The sequence below is a fragment of the Phodopus roborovskii genome, unplaced genomic scaffold (genome assembly GCF_943737965.1).
Source record: "Phodopus roborovskii unplaced genomic scaffold, PHOROB, whole genome shotgun sequence".
NCBI lineage: Eukaryota > Metazoa > Chordata > Mammalia > Rodentia > Cricetidae > Phodopus > Phodopus roborovskii.
The window spans coordinates 22,459,656-22,479,365 of NW_026125052.1; the positions used below are offsets into that span (position 1 = coordinate 22,459,656).

Consider the following 19,710-nt stretch of genomic DNA (forward strand, 5'->3'; position numbering starts at 1 on the left):
AAGCTAGGAGGCTGAGGCCTGTTGTTCCCTCTGGCCCAGCTTGTCTAAACTCATTGTCCTGGTTACTCAGCCTTCTTTCTTCCTGCCTTAGAAGGGGGCCTAGGAAAATGTGTCCCTGGGTGTGCTGAGCTACTGGTTCCCGTGGCTCAGGGAGTTCAGGCCCACCGGTGACTCACTCAGCTGCTCCCAGCGTATCCATGGAAAAGCATCTTAGTGGTACCTTCTCCAGAGCGCAAGCCTGACCTGGTCTTCAGAGTCAAGCCAGAGAAGCCAGTCTTGTTCGTGTGGTGTCTGCCCTCACCCTACCAACCTCCTTCTCTTGGATGTTCCACACAATTCCGACACCTGGGGTACTAGACACCCATGAGGATCCCAGGGGAGCCCCCCCATTATATCAAAAATAGAACATTTTAAAAATGTTTTTATTTAATTAAAAAAAAAAAGAGAGAGAGAGAGAGACAGAACTAACAACCCCAAACCACTAGTGGGTACAGGATCACAGGGGCTTAACTGGTGAAACACACAGGGGAGAGGGTGGCACAGAGGAGGGTGGCAAGATGGGCTCAGGCCTCATGTCCCTTCAGAGAGGGAGCCAGATCTGAGACTGTTAGCAGTAGGGCCCAGCTCCATTCCCCTTGTCCCACGGGGAGGGCAAGCTGGCAACGAGGGTCCCCAGAGTGAGGCCAAAAGTCAGCGGGAGAAAGGCCGTGAGGGCTGGAGCAGCTGACGTTCAACCCCTGTCTCTTCTTCCTTTTGCTTCTAGCTCTTTCTCGGTCCTTGGACTGGGCCTGTGTACTCTGCCTGGGACTGGACAAGAGGTAGGATTCATGGGAACACAGCTTTCTCACGTGGAATCATGGGAAGTTCTGGGACCACAGCTGGGAAGGTGGCTTGTGTGGAAGTTTACCATAGGCTGTTTTATTTCCAGAAGAGACATGAGCCGGGTCTTGGGTCTCCCTGGGGGGCGGAGGCTTCCTTCAGCCGCAGAAGACTGCTACAGTGCTGGTGGGAGAGGTAGGGGTGGCTGGGGAGGTGGGCAGGGAGGGGGGACAGACCACACTGGTGCTCGCTGCTGTGGATGCTTTGACACACGCCGAGGAGCCAACCTGGCCAGGAGGGGACGGCTTTGAGCAAGTGCAAAGGAACCCTAGCATGCTCGCATCTCAGCTCACATCTAGTTCATGGGCGGTTGGCTGGAGCTATGACTTGGGATGTCTTCCTTTGGGGTGGCGGGGCCAATGAGGGCAGGCAGGGAAAGGCAAACGAGCTGGGTCTGAACTCTGAGTCAGCCCAGGGGGCTCCATGAGCAGGTGACTGAGGTAAGAGTTGGCTTGTCACTTCCAAGTGAGACAGTTACCGGGGTCACAGATGACTGTTCAAGATTGGATTAAGAAGTCTCAAAAAGTAAGAAACAATTGATCCTTAGAAAGCACACGTGTTATAGAAAAGGGTGGGGGAGTGCCACTTTCTGGAGAGTTCTTTCCAATCTGGGCACACTCTCACGGTTTTTGATCATCTCAAGAGGGGAAGGGGGAGGTCAGGCAACATTAGAAAGCCCAGGATGGTCCCTTGACGTCATATGTCCATGGAGTCCTTCGGGTGTCAGCAGAATAAATTATGATGACAGGAGTTGGGGGAGAGGTCATTGCTACCTTTTAGGATGAAGAGTTGAGTGCAGTTTGTCCTGCTGTCGTTCAGTCCTCTGTGATTCAGAACCACTTGGAAACTGGTGCTTCCTTCCTTCCTTCCTTCCTTCCTTCCTTCCTTCCTTCCTTCCTTCCTTCTTCTTTCTCTTTCTTTTTTTGTCTCTGCTTACTCTCAGGCTGCTCTTTCTTCTACTGAAGTTCGCACATCTGCGTTGGAACACCAGTTTGGAGGTGGGAGTATGGCTCCGCCCCCCAGCAGGGTCCTCTGTTGCTCAGGGGACAGAATGGTTCCTCAGGCAAGTGGAGAGGGACCCAGCAAGAGGCCGCGTGCCTGCCTGGCCTCAGACCCATGGAATCCTCCCGATCTCTCCAAGTTTAGTTAGTGTGTCCTGCCCATTCTGAGCTCAGTAGAAACTCCCAGAAGCAGGCCTTTGCCCTGGATTCCTGGTCTCCTGAGGTGGAGAGAAACTGGCCACAGGACAGCTGAAGGCCGAAGCACCAGGTAGCCATAGAACTTTCTCTTAAGACAGATGCTGTTTACAACCACAGGCTCCACCAGGGTGCCAGACAGAGGCTGAGGGACACACAGAAGGGAATGGAGGGAGGGCTCCAGGACACAGGAACTTCTGGATAGGAAACAGCTGACGGGAGCCCAGAGGTCCCAGTTCTGGAAGAAGCCTTCTTGTGGCCCAGTGCCCAGGTAAGGGGAAAGGGTTTGACATCTTCTTCAGGCGTGACTGGTTTCCTGGTTCCCAAGAGGCAGGCTGATGCAGCTTCTGGAAAATTCTTGGGCCTCCTGGGAAATTTCAGAGACCCAGAGGGCAGCAATACACCCTGTCTTGGGAGAAAGTTTAGATTTCCGTTTCTACCCTAGCCCTGCTTCCGGTCTCCAGGCTTCCTTCCATCTAAGCCAGTCCATGGCATCTTCTGGATGCCAGGCAGGGTTGCCCTTAGCTCCAGTTCACTGTCTATAATCTTAAGGGTCACCCTGTTTCGTGTCACACAAACAGCCACTCTTGGGGAGGCCGGTGCAGAGGTGGGTGGGCAGGTCACACAGGAGTCGTCCGTCGGTTCAGCATGCTGACATGGAAACCCTCCTTTAGATCCTGTTGGAAGAAGTCGTGCATCTGTAGGAAGCCAGCATCCTGGTCCGGGCTGTAGCTGGCAGCTGTGGTTACTTTGAGGGGCTCCCTGGACAGTGTGTACATGGACAGCTCACCCATGGGAATGGCCCCAGTGATCTTCAGGCCCACGGGGGACGCATCCCTGGAGGGCGAGGCCTCAGTGGACCTGGAACTGGACCTGGACCGCCGTCGCCGGTATCTGTAGCTCGGCATCCTGGCGTAAGGAGAGGAGGAAGAGGGCTTAAGGAATTCCCGCTTGGTCTTAAACCTCAACTCTTTATTTTTCTCTATGTAAATGTTTACAGCCAGGACGCCCACCGTCTCCGCCACAATAAACGACAGGGCTCCAAAGTAAAAAGACCAGCCGTAGTTGTAATGGTTCTTTTTGTCTTCGTCACGCTTGTCGCTGGGGTCGCCTGTGTTGCTGGAAATGTAGACGATGATGCCAATGACGTTACTGAGGCCTGAAAGGGAAGTGGGACAGGGGGAGACCAGAGGTCACATTCACAGTAATGTCAGGACGGAGAACAGGCCGCTGAAGGCGGGATGGTGGCCAGTCTTCCCCGAGAAATATATTTATTATGATAATTCATTTTTATTTTTTGAGAGTCTAACGTAGCCCAGGCATGTCCTGAATTTAAGTGACTGAGGATGACCTTGAACTTCCAATTAATTCTCCACCTCCCAAGTGCTGGGGTTACAGGCATGTGCTACCACAGCTGGTTTGGTAATTAATTTTCCATCTTTCTACCCCTTTTCACCCCTCTTTCCTTTTTTACTTCCTCTTTCCTTTTGATTGGATCTCATGTAACCCAGGCTGGCTCAGACCTCCCTAGGTAGCTGAGGCTGGCTTTGGATTCCTGATCTTCATTTTAAAAAAATGTTTTGTGTACCCGTGTATTGGTGTTTTGCATGCACGTATGTCTATGTACCACGTGCAAAGGCCAGAAGAGGGCATCAGATCCTCCAGAAGAATTACAGATGGTTGTGAGTCATAGTGTGTGTGCTGGGAGTCAAACCCCAGCCCTCTGCAAGAGCAGCCAGTGTTCTTTTTAATTCCTTACATTCCAATCCCAGTTCCCCTTCCCTTCTCTTCTCCTGCCCCCCCCCCGTACCCCACTTCAGAGAGGGTAAGGCCTCCCTCAGGAAGTCAAGTATATCTGTCTCATATCTCCTTGAGGCAGGACCTCCCCCATACCTAGACTGAGCAAAGTATCTCTCTATAGAGAATGGCAGCCATCTTTCCCAGTAAGAGCTCCCGATTCTTTTGCCTCACACACTATCAAATTAACCCTCCTGGAGGATTCAGTGGCATCTAGTGCACTTAACGATGTGCAAACCCTTCACAATGTGTCAAATCCTGTTTGTAACAGGGTCGTCTCCTCAAAAGGAGACACTCCCCATCCCTGGCCTCAGTCCCATGCATCCGTCCTCTTAAAGTTGACCATGTACTAATTTCAGACTGCCCTCCCACCAGGATGCACACTCCTGACAGTGAAGGCCATGTGCTCAGGTATGCGACCATGGCCTCAGCTCCTGTCCCCAGAGGGATAGCCCCACTTACCTGCAGCCACAAAGAGGATGCCTGCACTGAGGACAATATTGTTCTTGCGGCTGTAGATCCTCCCAGCGCCGATGCAGAGCCCTCCAAGCAGAAGCAGAATGGTGCTGAGGATGGGAAAGACACTGGAGGCTCGCACAATGCCTAGGCCAGGGTAGGAACAAAACAGAGAGGGAGGGCAGTGAGTCCAGCCATCCTCCCTGCCATGGCCGTGAGTGTATCTCCCAGGAGTCCTGCTGCTGGACAGAGGCAAATGATGGCTCTAAGGTGGCTGTTTACTCTTCCAGAAGCCAAATGACTCTAGTCACATCTGCCTGCAAGTCACTGGGCCTCCTCCTGGGTGTGGACCACATTTCTTTCGAATGGGAGGGACTGGAGTCCCTCAGTGGCACTGAGGAGGATATAGTAACAATCACCAATGTTCTGGATGGCATGACATTCATGCAACAGCTCACAGCCCACTAAACTCTCCCCTGAACGATCCCATACGTGTATCAGAAGATTGGGAAGTGGTGTACCCAAGAGCCAGCTTGGATCGATGGTTGGAGGTACAGGATTTAGCACATTAAATGGGACTGGGTGTCAGTCCAGCTCTGTGACATGCTGTGTATTCTTAGGCAAATTGCTCCTCTCTCCAAAATACTCACTTTCCGCACTTGAGAAACATGGTTTAATAACTCAGTGTCTCCTCATCTGTAAGGGGCTATATTCCAAATACCAATTCCTACAAGGACCCTGTGTTTCCCTATGCATACATACCCGTGACAAAGTTAACATTTTAAAATTTTCATTTATTATCGTCATGTGCATGCATGTGCCACAGCCCATGTGTGGAGGTCAGAGGACATCTCTGTGTACTTAGTTCTCTCCTTCTGCCTTTATGTAGGTCCCATGACTGAACTCAGGTCCCCACAGCAAGCACCTGGAGCCATCTTGCCACTCCACCATGATAAAATTGAATTTTTTTTGACAAATCAAATATAGATAGTGACTGATAGCAGCTAATAATAAAATAGAACCACTGTAACTCTAAACTGTAATAAAAGTTACTTTAAAAACCCGTGGGTTCTTTATTTTTGGCATTTTCCATATCATAAGTTTGAACTGCTGTTGGCTAAAATCCCACAAAGTAAAACCATGAATGAGGACTAAAATCTCTCAAATTAAGGCCATGAATTCGTGGGGGCTGTAGCACAAGGTCAGCTGCATTGGGCACTCCTAAGTGACCAGCGATGTTCAGTAAATCACTACTGTGCACACCCATGGTGACGTACAAGCTCACGGCATCAAGAGTCACGGATGAGGCAGGCAGCAGGGCATAGCGAGACGTTGTCTGCCACGCTGGCCAACAGAACTGCGTCTCAATCCTTGACCAGCAGGGGTGAGGGTGGGGTAGGGCCAGGAACCTTCAGTGACCACCTGAGGTCACTTTCCATAACATGGCCCCAGTGATGATGCCACGCTAGAAGGGTTGACTATGCCCTCTCTCTGCGGATGTGGCCTCCGGTGGGAAAAGGTGTTACATATGTCGTTAGGGACCTTAGTGGCCTCAAGATGAGACCATCCTGAATCAGGGATCAAGTGGTCCCTGAGTCCAGGGATAAGTATCTTTCCACGACAGTGGGGAGGGTCATGAGGACGGAGATGGAAGGCAGTGATACAGTCAAGAAATTCTGGTGCTCCCAAACTGCAAGCAGGAAAGGGCAGAGTCCTGCCAATGTGTCCCCTTTTGACTTCCAGCTGCCACCCAGTAGAGTCAATTTCTGCTGCTTTCAGTCTCGTGGTTCATGATGGTTTGCTACAGCCCCTTAGGAAGTGAACGCCCCCCCCCCCAGAGCACACGGCAGGCTTCCAGTGTCCACCCTGGGCATCTGGGTGGGTGGCAAGGAGGTCACGGAAGATGCTCGCAGCTCGGCCTTCTCCGGGTCCTCACAGCTCGAGAGAAATCCAGTTGCGTGGGCCTTAGAGGACTGTGAGTCAGGAAGTGCGGGTAGGTGCCCCTCCTGAGCCAGCTGACTGACTGGCTTGGGGCCTTGCAGCCTCTGAAGGCGATGTTTGTCTCCTTTCTGTACACCCAGTGTGAGCCCCTGCTCCACAGAGAAGGGATTGTGTGGGGGCATTAAAGAAAACTCCTCTCCCCAGCACTCCCTCCCCTACTCTCTTAGCTTTCTGTAGCTTCCGGTGTGCTTCAGAAACAGGCCTGTGAGCTGAGATGGCCAGACTCAGGTCAAGGCCCTGCCCTGCCTTCTGAAGACTAGTCAGGTGGCCCAGAGAGAAGCGTGTATCTGGAGTTTTCTGTTCTGCCATGTTCTGCTATATTAATTATAAAACTTTGCTGATGGATAGGGCTTCTTATTGGCTACTCTGTCTTAATTATTAACCCATAACTACTAATCTATGCATTTCTACATGGCCTCATCTTACCAGAGAACGCCTGGCGCATCCTATCCTCCCCGTCTCCACTTGGCAACCCTCTTCTGGCACCTCTCTGGAAACCTTTCCCAGAATCCTCCTCATCACCTAGCCCCGCCTATCTTCCTGCCTCTACTGGCTATAGGTCAAACAGTGTTTTATTCATCAACCAATAAGAGAAACATTTATACAGAAGGGCATCTCCCATCAGAAGGGTGCTTCAGTTCCTTCAAAGACTCTGGAGGCCTGTGGCTCAGAGCCCTCCATCTGGGTGAGTCCTACAAGCACCTGTCCCTTGCCACTTGGGCTCAGATGCTCAAGAGCCTTGCTGAACACGTGTCTGAGGGATGAGAGGCTAGAATCAGCCGAGCCACGTGACCACATCAAGCCACAATGATATGTGTCTGTCTGGAGGATGGGTGCTATCTTATAACTTACTCTAGGCTTCACCGTGGACTCACGGCAGCGTCGTGGCTTGGCACAGACACCCTTCATCTAACTGGAAATTCTGAACCTAGGAGGGAGGTGCCGGGCCTGGGGCAAGACAGGCAGGGCCTGTAGGGACAAGACACACCCAAGGACAAGCCTGAAGGGCGTGAGGTGGTGACTTCCTCCAATCCCAAGCTGTGGTGTGCAATGCTTAGAGTCCCCAGGAATCCAGTGACAATAATGTAACTGAAAATACAAGCCCAGCTTCCCTGGGAGGCTTAGGGCTGGAGAGTCATGGTTGACTTGTTGCTTGAATTTTCTAAGGCAGGGTGAGAGTCTCTTAGTCTCGGGCCTGCTGGGTTGCTGTCTCTGGGGGCCTTCCCTTGCCACAGAACCTTTTGTGCTCTACGAATTCCTGCACTCTGCCACCAGATCAGCACCCGGAGGGCAGAGCTTTTTCCATGCTACTGTATCCCACTTGCTCAGGATGGTGGCAGGCACATGACAGAGTCACAGGTTTCCGGTAAATGAATGAAGAAACAAATGAGATCATCATATAAGCCCCCAGAGACCACTCTCCTGGGCTTCTCCACCATTTGGAGTCTGAACAGACGCCAGGACCCTGAATACCGAGAGTCAGGGCAGCCTGGCAGATACAGGCCCTGTGGCTCCAGGGACTATGACCTTCACAGGTCTCAGAGTTGTGTAAGCAGCTGGCTCCTTCTGTTCTGGGGGAATGTTGGAATCAGTTTTCAGGGCCAAGCCACCGAATGGACACACACTAGCTTATTAGGAAGTCACCTCTGCCTCCTACCTCCAAAGTCACCATTAGCCAGAGCCTGCCGGCCTGGGTACCTCTGGGCTTGTTGTGTACCAGCAGGTCTCCCTGGGGATCTGGTACATTTGAGAACATGTCCTTTGTGAGAGAGACAACTGTCACACTGATACTATCACTCTGAGGCATCCCCAGTCCCCTGGGGACACTGCTGGCAGGAAGACCTGTGGCATCAGGGCTGAAGCTTCTGGCCACATGCTTCGCGTGACTCCGGACCTTTACTCGACCCTTCTCCATCCCATTCTGGACCCCAGGAGGCTGACTGTGTGGACCAAACCACCAGGGCTCCCAACTCTGGCTTCTGGAGGACAGTGCCACTGATGGTGTTATTCCCAAGGCTTCTCTCTGTCAAGCTGCAAAATGAAGAAGCTGCCACAGTCTTTCCTAGGGGCCACAGCTCTTGCCACTCAGCCCTGTCCCTCCAGCTCCCTCTCATGTGTTCTGCCTTGCAGAACCAGAAGGATGCCGTTCACACCATAATTTATGCAAGCCTCAATCCTCCAGTTGTACACTGTGCGACCCCCACAGTGATCTCCAGCCACTCGAAGGGGATCTCATTTGCCTGGTAGAGTGTGGGCCCCTGATATGTAGAATCTGAGGACTGGAGGGTGAAAGAGGAGAAGATAAGGGATGAAAGAGGAGAAGATAAGGGAGGTAGGTGGATTGGAAGCAGGGCTCTGGTCACATTATTTCAGGTTCTGGGCCTGGCTGGAGCAGCCTGACATGGCCTCAGCTCCATGGGAACTGCACGCTGTTCTATTTTATCAGATGACTCATAATCTGAAGCCTTTCTTGTCGGGGGGGGGGGCGGGGGGCAATCAGGTGCACAGTGAATTGTGCTCTCTCTAAGGACACACTGGTATCGATCCTCCCTGTGCAAGGCTGGGCCGGAGCCCCAGGGGCACCGAGAGAAGCAGCTCTTTGTGTCTTTTGGCTGCCGGGGAAGGAGGAGTGACACAGAAATTCTAGCATCCATTTCTAGCCCCTCTCTGCCTGCATCTTCCTGCGTTCTGGAGAAAATGCGCTCAGAGGCCCACAGATGAACTCTGGATAGACTGCAGTTCAGTGTATGCTGTGGGTACCAACTGGGAGGCACCACTTAGTCACAAGATTAGATGGGAGCCAGGGCCTAAGGGTAGCCCAAAGGCACAGTTGAGGCTGCATTAGTCAGGGTTGAAGGGATTTAGGGCCACCTGGGGTACTCTGCCACCTCCAACCCCAACTCTGGGATTCCTAGCACTCCAGGAAGCTGCTGTCTGGGCTGGTGAGTTAAATCCCTACATAATGTGCTCCTGAAGCAGGCTCTCCATCCCTCAGGACGGTGAGGCCTGGGCAGAGCTTTTTAGCTTTTTCCAGACTGGGCTCCATAGAGCTCAGGTTGGCCTCAGATTCATCCCACAGCAGAGGGGGACCTTGGCCTCCTGATCCTCCTGCCTCTGCCTCTTGAGGGCTGGAATTGTTGGTGTGAACACTCATACTGGGCTCAGAGAGCTCCTATCTTTCTTTTTTAAAATTAATCTTATGTGTGAGGGTGTCAGATTCCTATGGAACCAGAGTTACAGACAGTTGTGAGTGAGTGGCCTTGTGTGTGCTGGGAAGCTGGGAATTGAACCCCTCTTCTGGAGGGGCAGCCAGCATTCTTAGCATCTCTCTAGCTCCCTCCCTCCCCCCTCTAAACTGGAGACTGGGGCTCATGTAAACTAGCCTGACCTCACATTTATTGTTCAGCAGAGGATGAACTCATATTCCTCGTCCTCTTCCATACCTCCTGAATACTGAGATCACATTGTGGGCCAGCAAGCTGGGTTCTAACGGTGCTGGGGATTGAACCCAGAGCTTTGTACAAGCTAAGCAAGCACTCTACCCCCAGCCAGAGTCCCTACCTTTACCTTCACTTGCCCACCAGCAGTCCCTTGGGCTTCACTGTTTGTGGGTCTGGGGCCTTGACCTACTGTACCCACCCACACTCAGGTCACCCACATGTCAGGGCACTCACTGCTGGGCTAAATCCCACCCTCTGAGCACAGGACTTCTGAATGAAAAACGCTCTCGCTCACGCTCACAGGACAAAGAACTGGGTCCAAGCCCACAGGGCTCACCTCTCTAGCCCCTCCCTTCCTTTCCCCTCCTCATACAAAGCAGCTGGGGTACTTGTCACTCACGGAGGAGGTACTCTGAGCTGTCATGGTCATAATCATTGTCCTCTGGGAAGTGGTTGATCCTGAAGCAGTGTCCTTTATAGATGCCTGGAAGAAACAAGGGAAAACACAGGCTGTGAGTGTCCTGTGGGTTCACACAACTATTCTTTCCAGATGTGGAAACTTTGGGCAGGTCACAGGGACAGAGGGGAGGGAGGCTAGATCTGAAGTCCCCACTGCTTAGTACCTTGTAGGGACACAGATATACACAGAGAGATAGCTGCACACTGAGATAAAGCTTAATCACAACCGTATCACTTATGGGCAAGTCTTGACATCCTCAAGAACTAAACAACACATCAGTCACCGTCCAGGCAAAAAAGCTTCAAGTAGCAGGTGAGATCCCCAGACTCAAGGGGATTCTAGAGTTGCAGCTTAAAAAAATGACCAGGAATTTGTTCCTGGACAATGGGCAGAGGGCCTTCCAGGCAGAGCTAGACTCATAAAAGGCAAAGGTCGAGAGGTACTTATATAAACAATACAGCCTTACACCAATTGTAGGACCGACAGAAGATTCTACCCCCATCAATCTGATTGATGGTAGAGAGCCAAGAAACTTCCAAAAGGCTGGAAGAGCAGGATTCCTGGTTTGTCCAGTACTGCAGGAGGACAGGACAGTTTTCCCTTCCAGAATCTTCCATCCATTTTCTCCTAATCCTCTACTGGCCCGTAGCCTGGGAATGCCCATTACTAAACACACCAGCAAAGAGGGAGTCACATGGGGAGGGAAGGAGTCATGTCACTTTGTGCCCCTGTCTGCCAAAATTCCTCATGCCTAGTCAGCTTCCTGACTCTGGCTGAGCTCTTCCCACCCCCCAGCCCCGTAACTGGTCTAAACTGGTCTATTTCCAGCTGTAGCCAGTGTTTTTTTTGCAGCTGCTGCCAAGCATCCTGCTGGCCTCTAGCTGCCCAGCTTGACCTCACAGTGGGTGGGAGAGGTTATGGAGGCTGGGTATATGCCAGAGGCACATCTGTCTTCCCCTGTGTCCAACTAAGGGCTTCCTGCTGAGCCGGGAACAGGCCGGTTCCCTACCTGGCTACAAATAAGCTGCTGGCCAGCTGGCCAGCTCCAAGCTCTCCCCCTATCTCCCTTCAGCCAGCTGCTCCAAAGACCTGTATGCACTGTAGCAGCCATGCTTTCCCAGGCCCAGGTCAGAGGTACAGGAGACAGACTGAGGATCTCGGAGGTGCTGTCTTAGGTGGGGGGTACTTTCGGTGGATACACAGTTAACCTCGAGTTTCCCCACCGGTACCATGGCAATAACCTCAGCCCTTACCTCCTAGTTTCCTTAGAACTATGGGAGATGATACTGGCAAGGTACTGTGGTGGTTCTGGGCCTACGGCGATGACTCAGGGAGTCTTCTACTTCATGTGTCCCTGGGTGGTTGAGTCAGTGAACAAATTCTGGGGCTGGCGAGGGAAGGGATAGACTAGTAGAATGGGTTGGTCCAGATTGTCTGGGGGTCAGTAGATTAGCAGAGAGGCTTGAGTGGGCCAGCTACAGCCTCCACCTCATTCCTAGGACCTGCTACCCCAGATTTTAAAAAACGTTCCCACAGATCCAGAACCAACCCTTTCTGAGAAAGATGAGCGGAGGGAGCAGCACTTCCAATGCCCACCCCCAACACTTCTCTTCTGCTTTTTTTTTCTTTTGCCACTTCATGGGTCTAAAAAGTCACCAAGTCACACCTGCTTGTTGGAACAAGTCAAATAATAAGAGGCTGGAAGAGAAGAAAATAAGCTCTTCAGAGCGACAATCCTGTGGCCGACTTCTCAGGTTTGTGGTCTGTCTTCCCGCATCCTCCCCCACACACGAATACATGAATACACGTAGGGTTCTCCTCCAGTTTTAAGGGGACTCGGGGTTGACCCCAAGTCCTTGCTCATACAAAGCATATATCCCACTCCTGGATTCCAGTCTCTATTTAAAATCAACCTTATTTTGAATTTAATAAGGAGAGGGGCTGGGGAGATGAATCAGTGCTTGCCACTCAAGCAGGAAGACCTGAATCTGAGTCCCCAGACCCATGTAAAAAGCCAGGTGTGGAGGTGCCCTGTCTCCTCCTCAAGGTATGGGGTCAGGGGGTGGGCAGGGATAGGAGGATCCTGCGCACACCTGCCAACCAGCAAAGTCTAGCCCAAACCAGCACGCTCCAGGTTCAATGAGAAGCCCTGTCTCAAAAACTAAGGTGGAGAAGTCTGGGGCGATGACTCAGCATGCAAGCATGAGAACTAGAGTTCAAATCCCCAGAAAGGATGAAAAGTTTGATAGGCAAGGAGGCCTGCCTATAACCCCAGGTGGGGTGTGCTTGGGAGGTGTGTGTGTGTGTGTGTGTGTGTGTGTGTGTGTGGTGGGTAGACATCAGGAGTTTGGGTCAGACTAACACAAATGGTAAGATCTGGTTTCATCTAGAGACTGCCTCAAAACATAAGGTGAAGGACAATAAAGGGAGCCGCAACAGTAACTCAGGCCTACATATATACACACATCCATGTGCGCGCGGACACACACACACACACACACACACACACACACACACACACACAGGTAAAACAGTTGAGAGACATCTCAAAGTCAACTTCTGGCCTCTATACATACACATACTGATGAGCACACACATGTACAACCACATCCACAGTGACCACACCCACACATGGCCACACCCACACATGGCCACACCCACTCACACATAAAGAAATAAAAAGACATGGAATGCCCTTTACTCAATTTCCTGCCAGAACTAGCATGATGTCACATCTAGGATGGTGACACTGATCTCATTGTGATACAGAACCTTCCATCACAAGGATCCCTCCAGGCTCCACCCCCCTTTTTTAGCACATACCTTCCTGTCTACCCCAGTCTGTCTGGAACCCACAGCAGCCTCCCCGGGGGTCCCAATTGTGGCCATTTGGCACTCTGAAAACTGTTCTACATGCAGAGTCTAAGGCATGGCCCGGTAACCTTTGGGGAGTGGCTTTTGCACTCAGCACAGTCCTGAGATTTATCTCTAGTTTGTGTGTTGGTGGCTTGTGCCTCCCATGGCTGGGCAGTGTTCCACAGCATGGAAACCTCATCCTCTGCTGAATCATGGCCCACTGAGGGATGTCTGCTGCTTCTAGCTGTGGGTGTTCATGTTCAGGTCTTGGGGGAAAATATGCTCAGGGGTGCAGCTCTTGGGTCATATGACAGCAACATGCTTAGTTTTAAGAGAGACTGTCAAGCTGGGCTCTGGTGTGACTGTAGTAATAGAATATCATGTATATTATCTACAGCCTGCCTTTGCCACTGACACAAACATCTCCCCAATTAAGAATTTCAGTCTTGAGAAATTTTTTATTTTCTAATTAGAAAAATAGTTAAGTCGTTATCAACCCAAATGATACAGGAAAGGTCCTAAAAGAAAACCGCAGCAGAGAGAATTAATGAGTTGATTTTTGTGGCACTGGGGATTGAGCCTAGGGCTTTGAGAAGGCTAAGTGGCTAAGCCACTGAACTGTGTCCCAGACCCTTCGTTTTTTTCTTTACTTACTTATTATTTTATAGAACTGTAAACAAGATTGTACAGCCCATTTATTAGCTTTCATAGCCTTTTTTTGTTTATTTGTTTTGACACAGGGTCTCACTGTGTAGCCCTGGCTGGCCTGAACTTGCTGTGTAGATCAGGCTGGTCTTGAATGCATGGATCTGTCTGTCTCTCTCCCAAGTGCTGAGATTAATGCCAGTAGGCCTGGACTGTGGCCTGGGTTTAAAGTGCCGTGAAAGGAGGCGGGCGATGGGGCAGATGGTCACCCACTTGTCCCTGAAGCTAAGAATTTGAGCTATTTCCCTTAAACATCCTGCTTGGTCAGACATCTCTAGTGCCCCCCCCCCCACCCCCCGAGGCTCCCAGGGCCTTCTCTATCCCCATTTGCTCCTCAGGGGCAGCTGGGAAACTGTGTCCTGAGGCAGAGTGCCTAATAGCAAATCCAGCATTCAGGCTGTACCCTCCTCCTTCTCTGGAGCCCTTGTATCTGTTAATGGGACCTAGCATTCCCGTTGCCTCAGTTTCCTGGGAGTTTTCCCACAAGAGTTACCTCACCTCCCTCAACCTGTTTATGTGGAGCGCAACAGTTTTAGTCTTGAGGACTTCACATTCATCTCTGTCAAGTTTAATTTTGTTAGCATTGGCTTGAGGCGTTTAACAGGGAGAAAATTAATGGCTGATGAGAGAAGTAGGAGGGGAAGAAGCCATTTCCAACTCGCGTGAGTTCTTTCTCTGCAAGGTGATATTTAGGGTGGTCCATTTTGAGACCCTGGACTGACCCCACTACAAGAATATGGGGGTTCTAGGGGCAGGGTCACTGGCTTGTGTTCACAGGGGCACAGTGGCCCTCAGGAATATCAGGAAGCTAGTCCCATGGCCCCACAAGAGTTGTTCTCATGGGTGAAGGAAGAAGCCAGAGGGGCTGCGCCTGTTTGTGATTCTATGGCCTCCTGTGGAAAAGATGTGCAGGTGTGTCAGCCAGTACATCCACTCATCTCCTTCCACCGAGGGCCGCTTTCCTCAAAAGTCTATCGGCTGGCATAGGACACATCTGGGAAGACATTTCCCAAGATATGTCCGCTATTGCATTTCTGGGTGGTAGAATATTGAATAAGTGTGCAGATTCCCTTGTGCTTTCTGAATTTTCTGCCACGTCTTAAATGAACTACTAAACCTTATTAAAAGAAAGAGGCTAGATCCTTTCAGAGAAAACATGGCGATGGAGCCATATCAGACACCTCAGGTGTGGAAGCTGGTGAGCCAGGTAGGGACTGTGGTGGCAGGAGTGTGTGTGTGTGTGTGTGTGTGTGTGTGTGTGTGTGTGTGTGTGTGATAATGGGGTAGTTTCCTCTTCCATGATTCTTTGAAGGTTGCACCTCAGGGTTATGCCTCCAGAGAGCCTAGGCGACCAACCCTGTGGACCCAGTGGATTCTGGAAACAAGGTTTTTGGTATGAAAGCTGGGGTAGCCAGTCACTGTCTGAGTCATTTCAAGGATGCTGGCATCTGACACCTTGGTAAGAGGCACCTTAGCAGCCCATTCTAATAAGGGAATCCTAGGGGTAAGAATGTCAGTTGCTGATGTCGTAAGCGATCATTCGCATGCTCTATCTCCTACATGGTCTTCCCAGAGTAGCACACCACTCGAGCCCCACAAAGCACTAACAGCAGCTAGGATCCCCTGCCAGAAGCATAGGACACCCACTGCCCACCTCCCGTTTGTTGCAGCCGTCGGCCTTGTACCCGTCCATTCCTCAATTCAGCTGCACTAATTACCTCTTGTTTTTTGCTCACGGCAATGGGTAGGTTGCCTGGGGGAACAGCTTTGCAGCCATCCCCTGGTTACCCACCCAGTAGACTCTGTGCAGGGGAGCCTGGGCTGGAAGCAGGTGGAGAAACGTTTCCAGTCTCTGTCCCCCTGGGCACAGGTTTCCTTGGTCCATTCTGAATTACTTCTTTGAAGTTGGGGCCATTGCTTCCTTCCTCTCCAGGTTTGGTTCCCTAGGGTGGCCACTTTTAGGGCAAATACTACCTATAGAAAGCCTTGGACTCGTGCTCAAGTCATAGGTCAAAGCTGGTATGCTGCATGTGCCCTGTACATCAGCCCATTACATCTCTATAACGTCTCCTTTGGAGACAGAGGGAGGCATCTTGGAGAGGACCAAAGTCCTGCATGTACAAGCCCACTACAGGGTCCCGTGGGTGGAAACACTGGGCATTTGCCTGGTGCTGGAAAGAAGAAGAGGAAAGCCAGGTCTGCTGTGTGCTTGGCAGAGTGGCTGCATCTCTTGGCTGACTCTTGGCTCCTGGACCCCTGTTCTTCCCTAACCTTGCAGTTGACGCTATCTACAGGGAGGGCAGGCAGCGTGAGGACAAAGCTGGCTTAGGAGAAACGTTTCCTGACTGTGAAGCTGGAGGGAATGGAGGTGTCTAAGCCTTGGGATGACAGCCAGCTTCACATCTGCGAGGGAGAGTGGGACAGGGTCAAGGGACACTTAAAGGGCTCAGCGGAGACGCAGAAGAGGCAAGTAGAGGTGGGTACTCCGTGGAAGTGTCTGTTCATTCAGAAACCATTTGTTCATGCCTTCACGCCTGCACGCCTTCACTCCTCATTGGTATTCTCATTGCTTGGTCCTTACCCACTCACTCACTCCTCAGCTGTATATATGTGGTTTGTCTGAAGGTTATGTGTGGGTGTGCCTACCCTTATGCACGCACTCAGGCCAGAGGATGACTACTGGTGTCCTGCTGGAGCACTCCTGGCCTTGTCCCCTTGAAGCAGGGTCTCTTACTAACCTGGCGCTAGGCCCAGAGGCGGCGAGCACCCGGGACCCTCCTGTATCTGTCCCCCAGTATACCTGGGGTTACAGATGTTTGTATGGCTGCCTCTGGATTTTTAGGAGGGTTCTGGTGTCAAACTCAAGTCCTCGCGCTTGTGTGGCAATTGTTCTACCCACTGAGCCACATTCCCAGGCTCCTCTGTTGTATTTCGGCTGAGTGTGTAAGGATCACCAAGCGCACTCTAGGTGCTGGAGGGGAGGTGCTCCCAGAACTCCTACTGTGAGGGTGAATGGAGACCCAAGAAGACAGTGTAAACGCTTATCTGTATCATTGTCCATGGGACACGAACAAGGAGATTGGTAGGCAGCAGCAGACAAGGAGGGGATGAAAATTTTAGCTGTGCATCGTTGTCTAGAAACTGAGGTTGACTTCAGGGCTGGGTGGTGAAGGTACAGAGGCCAAATGCAGGGAAAGACTCCTACAGACGTTCCTCAGCTTCCAGGGTCAACCCAGGAAGCAGGAAAAGAGCCCCAGATGTCATCCCAAAGACAGGTAAGTGAGGTGATGGATATTGCGACCACGCAAATGCAATCATTGTGTGTATGCACCAGATCATCACGCTGTGCCCCATAGATCTGTACAGATGCACCGTTACATACAGGAGACAATTTAGCCAGGTGCACTGACATAGCCTGTAAGCCCAGCATTCTAGAGCCCGGGACATGAGAGTTGCGAGTTCAAGGTCAGCCTGAGACACCATCTCAAAACTAGCAGCTATGAGGGAAATGCTTTGCAAGCCAGAGGATCTGAGTTTGGTTCCCAGCGCCTACATAAAAAGACAGGCACAGTGGCAATGCTTGTAACCCCAGCACTGGTGTGTGTGTGTATGTGTGTGTTGTGGGGGGGGAGGAGAGAGAGTGACAGAGAGAGAGAGAGGGAGAGAGAGGGGGGAGAGGGAGAGAGAAAGAGGAGAGAGGAGGGAAAGGGAGAGAGGGCAGATCTCTGAAGCTTGCTGGGTAGCCAGTCTACCTGAATCACTGAATCCTGTCTTTAAAAAGTGGATGTAGGTGAGCGAGGCTCAGCCGTTAAAGCACTTTCCGTGTAAGCATGAGGACCTGATTTTGGAATCTCAGAACCCACACAGGTGCTGGTGGGTCTGTAAGGCAGAAGCAGAGGATCTCAGAGTAAGCTGGCTATTGAGACTAACCCTATTTTCGAGCTCTGGGTCTGACTGAGAGCCCCTGCCTTAGCAAATAGGCTAGAAGAGTGATCAAGGATGAGTCCCAACATCAGCCTTAGGCATCAACATGTACATATTTACCTGCATACATATGCATTGATACACGTGTGAACACACCCCATACCACACAAACGTGTAAAAATGGGGAGGGGGAAAATGGATGGCACCTAATGAATGACACAAGGTTGTACACACACACACACACACACACACACAGAGAGAGAGAGAGAGAGAGAGAGAGAGAGAGAGAGAGAGAGAGAGAGAGAAGATCAGAAAAGAAACAAAGAAAACAAGACCTACGCATGGCCCAGTGCTAAGAAAGGATACAGGCAGAGAATGCCCAGATCAGCCAAGGCAAGGGCAAAGACCACACCTGTCACCTGCATCGGAGTCATTTTATCAACTGCTAACTTTATGTCTTATGAATTTTACAAACATTTCCTATTTAGGCAACCTCCAGATTAGTCCAAATTAGAGAGAGTTCACTGATAGAGCACTGAGATTGGGTGACAATGTGTGGCTCACAGCTCTGGTACAGGGCCCAAATTGGCCCAAGTCTTTATCTCAGACTGGAACATTCTGGGTCTCTTGCCCCCATGCAGCTCCATGGCCACAGCTTCCCAGAACTGTTTACCCTTGGGCTAGCTTCCATCCCATTCCCAGAGGGATGGGAAGAAACAGTGTGGCAGCCCTGGGCAGATGTTTCCATGCCTTAACTCACCTGGGCCAGGAACAATCTGGGACTTCATGGGCCAGGTAGAGATCTGAGGGTTCAGCACAGCTGAGGGACAGCAGGTAGTGGCAAGGTTTCACAGGCGTGAAACCGTGGTATTACTTAGCGTCTGTTGTATGCTAGGCACTATTTGAAGCACTCAAGCTTTATCAACACAGCCTTCATTCTAATCCCAGAGGGTAGACATGATGGCCACCATCCTTTACAGCTAAGGACCTACCTGGGATTTGATCCCAGACCATTAGGCCCTTGAGACCAGGCTTTGATACCTCTTCTACAGAGGCAGTGTATACTCAGCACTATAGCTCTATTAATTGTTTATGCATGAGCACAAGCTCCAACATAAACGGTAGCGGTCCAAGAACAACTTTTGGGAGTCATGTCTTTCTTCCACCATGTTTTTTTTTTTTTAATTACGGGGATCGAATCAGGTCATTAGGGTTGGCAGCAAGCACCTTTACCTGCTGAGCCATCTCGCCAGCCCCTCAGACCTCGGAGGGACCTTTCTAAGGACCCTATCTCTAAACAAAGTCACATTCCAAGGTGCCGGAATGACGATGTCAATGCGAGATTTGGGGGTAGAGGAGTCATTTAACTCGGGTGCACTGGCCAGGCAGGCAGGCCAACGAACTGGAGGGACTGATCTCTATTGAGGCTCTTTGTCCTGTCTTGCTCCCCACTTAGAGGTCCCGTTCATAATCCTCTTCCACACCCATCTCCAAAGAGACTTCCTAATGACTATGATTTCTCAATTGGCATGTTCTGGTCTCCTGCAGGCTGGCTGCTTTCCAGTGGCAGTGAGGCAGGCTGCTGGGAAACTTTTCCCCGGGTTCCTACAGAGCAATGCCAGGATCTGGGAAGCAGGCGGTGGGGGTGGCTGGGCTGCACTCCAAGGCTGAGCTAGATCCTTGGCCTACAGCAACACTTCAAGACCCTGTTAAATAATCAGAGATCTCACTTTCTCCGTGCAATCTATATTTCCTGAGCACCTGCTATTTTCTAGATGATGGAGTCTTGGAGATGTAGCAGAATGTTTTTCTCGTTATATTTGTCTCCCTTTCACTGGGCTACTAAGGGTTTCCAACTTTTTCCATGGATATGGACAGGGGTAGGTGACTGTCTTGTCCTTTGGACTGTGTCATGCCTGAGGCAGGTTCTGGAGCAGGGAGTGTGCCTATTCACCTCCATCTCCACACAGTGGAGGAGTGACGAGAGGGACAAGAG

General features: G+C 51.1%; 1 protein-coding gene across 1 annotated transcript in view; it reads right to left on the reverse strand.

Annotated features, from left to right (window-relative positions):
* Window positions 1-2,227: 2,227 nt before the first annotated feature.
* The window catches only part of Cacng4 (calcium voltage-gated channel auxiliary subunit gamma 4), a 53,027-nt gene continuing 35,544 nt past the window's right edge, over window positions 2,228-19,710 (reverse strand). Inside the window, exons 2-4 of the mRNA XM_051179538.1 lie at window positions 10,170-10,253; window positions 4,335-4,475; window positions 2,228-3,234 (exon numbers count right to left, since the gene is read on the reverse strand). Coding sequence (XP_051035495.1) covers window positions 2,696-3,234; window positions 4,335-4,475; window positions 10,170-10,253 — 764 coding nt within the window. The 3' untranslated portion in view covers window positions 2,228-2,695. The remainder of the gene's footprint in view (window positions 3,235-4,334; window positions 4,476-10,169; window positions 10,254-19,710) is intronic.